This window comes from Dendrobium catenatum, unplaced genomic scaffold, assembly GCF_001605985.2.
Source record: "Dendrobium catenatum unplaced genomic scaffold, ASM160598v2 fragScaff_scaffold_853, whole genome shotgun sequence".
Lineage (NCBI taxonomy): Eukaryota > Viridiplantae > Streptophyta > Magnoliopsida > Asparagales > Orchidaceae > Dendrobium > Dendrobium catenatum.
Genome location: NW_021319315.1, coordinates 5,263,899 through 5,266,999, shown reverse-complemented (window position 1 = coordinate 5,266,999; position 3,101 = coordinate 5,263,899). Strand labels below are relative to the sequence as shown.

Below are 3,101 nucleotides of genomic sequence, written 5' to 3'. Positions count from 1 at the left end.
AAAGGACTCATCCATATAAACTAATAATGTATAACTTTTTAGAAGACTACCCCACACTCATCAAGAAAGTCTTACCCAGAGAACTTACCTTAAAAAAAAGAACTATATTTAACATACAAAGCCACACAAATACCTATTTTCATGCCACGTGTTCTATATAAACTATAATATATTATAATTAATATTATACTTTTATTATTATGCATAACATTCACTATAGCCCTCCAAAACATATTAATAAAAGGTGAGGCATAATTAATATTGCACATATTTGAAAATATTTTGTTACTTCCAAAATCTTTAGGCACGTTCAAGATCTCTTGGTATTTCTAAATATATTCTCTTATTTCTTTCTCCTTACTCATCCAAAATTTCCCAAATCCTCTAATTCTTACACAGACAATTATTTGCTAGAAAAATTGAATGTCATCCACAAAAAGAAATTGAAACAATTTACAGCTTTTTCTAGTTATTTGTGTTTTAGAGTAATTAACCATCGTATTATCCCCATCAGATAGTCTGGAGAGCTTCAAACTGTGACAAATATAGGTTTTGGATGATATTGTCGAAGATAATAGATTGTTTTTGACGTTTTCCCGCATTGTTGCAGCATGCAGAAGATTATTTTCTTCCCATGAAAAAGAGCGAAGATAATGGAAACAAAATTATCTCATTTTTTTTATGTTTAGACTTGCGATTCTTCAAAAAATGCAGTGCCAGTTCACAAAAAATGCATACAAAGATGCTTTCCAGACACTCATTTGGCACGCATCAAAATATTTTTGTAATGAAGCTTGGGGTTCTTCTCGTTTGCATATGCACAAGAGTTCTTAACAAAAACAGCAAGCCCGATGAAAGAAGTGCCATTGTTCCCTATTTTCTTCCAAAATATAAAAGAAGCGATGATTGCTTGCCTCCGCTTTGTAGCTTTTTCTTCACTGACGTGGAGTAGCTATCGGATAACTCAGTTTTAACATCAAAATCAGGTTCCATCTCCTCAAGATCTCGCTTAATACCACGAAGTTCTGGGCCAGCATCTCTTTTTTGTGCCGATGGAGAGCCATCAGACTTGCGTCTCTTTTCATCTGCAAGCTCTTTAGTGTCTACCATAGCAGGTTCCTCCTTCAAAGACTTGGGATTCTCATTTTCAGAGAAATCATCAGCTGATTTCATAAATTCTGGCTCTGCCTTGCATTTGTTGATGTTATTATCACTCGTCTTCGAAAACAACATAGATATTTGATTTTGAACAGAAGGTTTCAATTGTATCTGCAGATAATTAAAATACATCTTATCAAGTCTTTCTGATGGCGGTTGCAGCGTGTGGTGGTTAATATATGAAAGTGGCCTGTAGGATTCAACATTGATGTCATAAAAAATAAAAAAGATCTAATCATATTTATTTGCATACATAAAAAACAGTTCAAAATGAATTCATACTAGACGGTATTAAACAGTAATAAGCTGCATGTAAGAATACCTTACAGTCCTTCCACGCAAAATCATCAAATTCGAACTCAGAATTTCAATTTAAATCTCTAACTGTTTCCACTAAAGTCTGCAACTACTGTCACTAAATTCAATGAAAATTCAGTTGAATTTCAGTGGAAATTAACTATTCCCGGCAGATTTTTACTATAGCCCACTTACCTTAACTTGCAGAAGCCGGATGAGATCCCACGGCTGAGAAAACAACAACAACAAGACTTTGTCCCACTACGTGGGGTCGGCTACATGAATCTTTTTTCTCCATTGTGTCCTATTGAAATTCAAATACTCGTCTAAACCTAATAAAGAAAGATCATTTCTAATATTTTCTATCCAAGTCTTTTTAGATCTACCTCTACCTTTCTTAACATAAGTCAAATTTAATACATCTACTTTCCTAACTGGGTCATTGGAAGGCTGTTGTTTTATGTGACCAAACCATCTAAGGCGACTCTCTCTAATATTATCTTCCACTAGTGCTACTCCAACCTTTTCACGTATATGCTCATTTTGTATCCTATCTCTAAGGGTAAAAGCCACTTATCCACCTAAGCATCTTCATCTCTGCAACACTTAACTTAGTATTATGCTTCTCTTGTAATGGCCAACATTTGGCACCACAAAGCATTGTAGGACTCACCACCATCTTATAGAATTTTTCCTTAAGTTTGAGGGGGACTTTTCTATCACACAACAAGCCCGATGCATTCCTCTACTTCAATCATCCAACTTGAATTCTGCTAATAATATCCTCATATTTCACCATCACTCTGAGCAATAGATCCAAGATATCTAAAACGTGTACTCTTATTAATGACTTTATCATCCAAAATCACAATCCACTCACTAGTCTGTTACTACTAAAATTACACTCATTATATTTAGTTTTAGATCTACTCAAGTGAAAATCTTTAGACTTTAAGGTTGAACTCCAAATTCAAGCTTATCTCAACTCTCTCTCTAGTCTTACTAACAAGAAGAATATTATCAGTAAAAAGCATACACTAAGGTACATCCTCTTGCAAATGTCTAGTGAGAACATCCATGAATAAAGAAAAAAAGATATAGGCTTTAAGGCTGATCCTTGATATAATCCAATCGAAATAGGAAAATACTTGGTCAAACCACCTTGTGTTTGAACACAAGTAATAGCTCATGCATACATATCTTTAATGATTTGAATATAAGTGTTATTAACTCTATTTTTTTCAAGAACTCTTCATAGCATTATGTTGGAACTTTATCATATGCTTTCTCTAAATCAATAAATATCATATCCTCCTTATTCTCTTTATATTTCTCATCACACCTCTCAATAATCGATGTTGGATACATAAATCCAACATGAATCCAAATTGATTTGTGAGAAACTAGTATCACGTCGCAACCTACGCTCCATAACTAACTCACATAGTTTTAAAGTTATGACATATTAACTTAATTCCTCTATAATTCTTACAATCATATGCATCACCTTTATTCTTAAAATATGAATCAACCATACATTCTCCACTCATCTAGCATCTTTTTAGTCTTCAAAATAGTATTAAAAGTTTAGTAAGAGCAAGAATAACTTCATCTCCTAAGCATTTCCACATCTCTATTGGAATATC

The 3,101-nt window shown here is 33.5% G+C and overlaps 1 protein-coding gene across 3 annotated transcripts in view; it reads right to left on the bottom strand.

Moving 5' to 3' along the window:
- Nucleotides 1–651: 651 nt before the first annotated feature.
- Nucleotides 652–3,101, bottom strand: part of LOC110097101 (embryonic stem cell-specific 5-hydroxymethylcytosine-binding protein) — a 91,409-nt gene continuing 88,959 nt past the window's right edge. For 2 of the 3 annotated variants that reach the window (XM_020823339.2, XM_020823340.2), the window contains one exon: nucleotides 652–1,269. In XM_020823339.2, the coding sequence (XP_020678998.1) occupies nucleotides 874–1,269 (396 nt within the window). In that variant the 3' untranslated portion in view covers nucleotides 652–873. The other variant, XM_020823341.2, reaches the window with a different exon arrangement.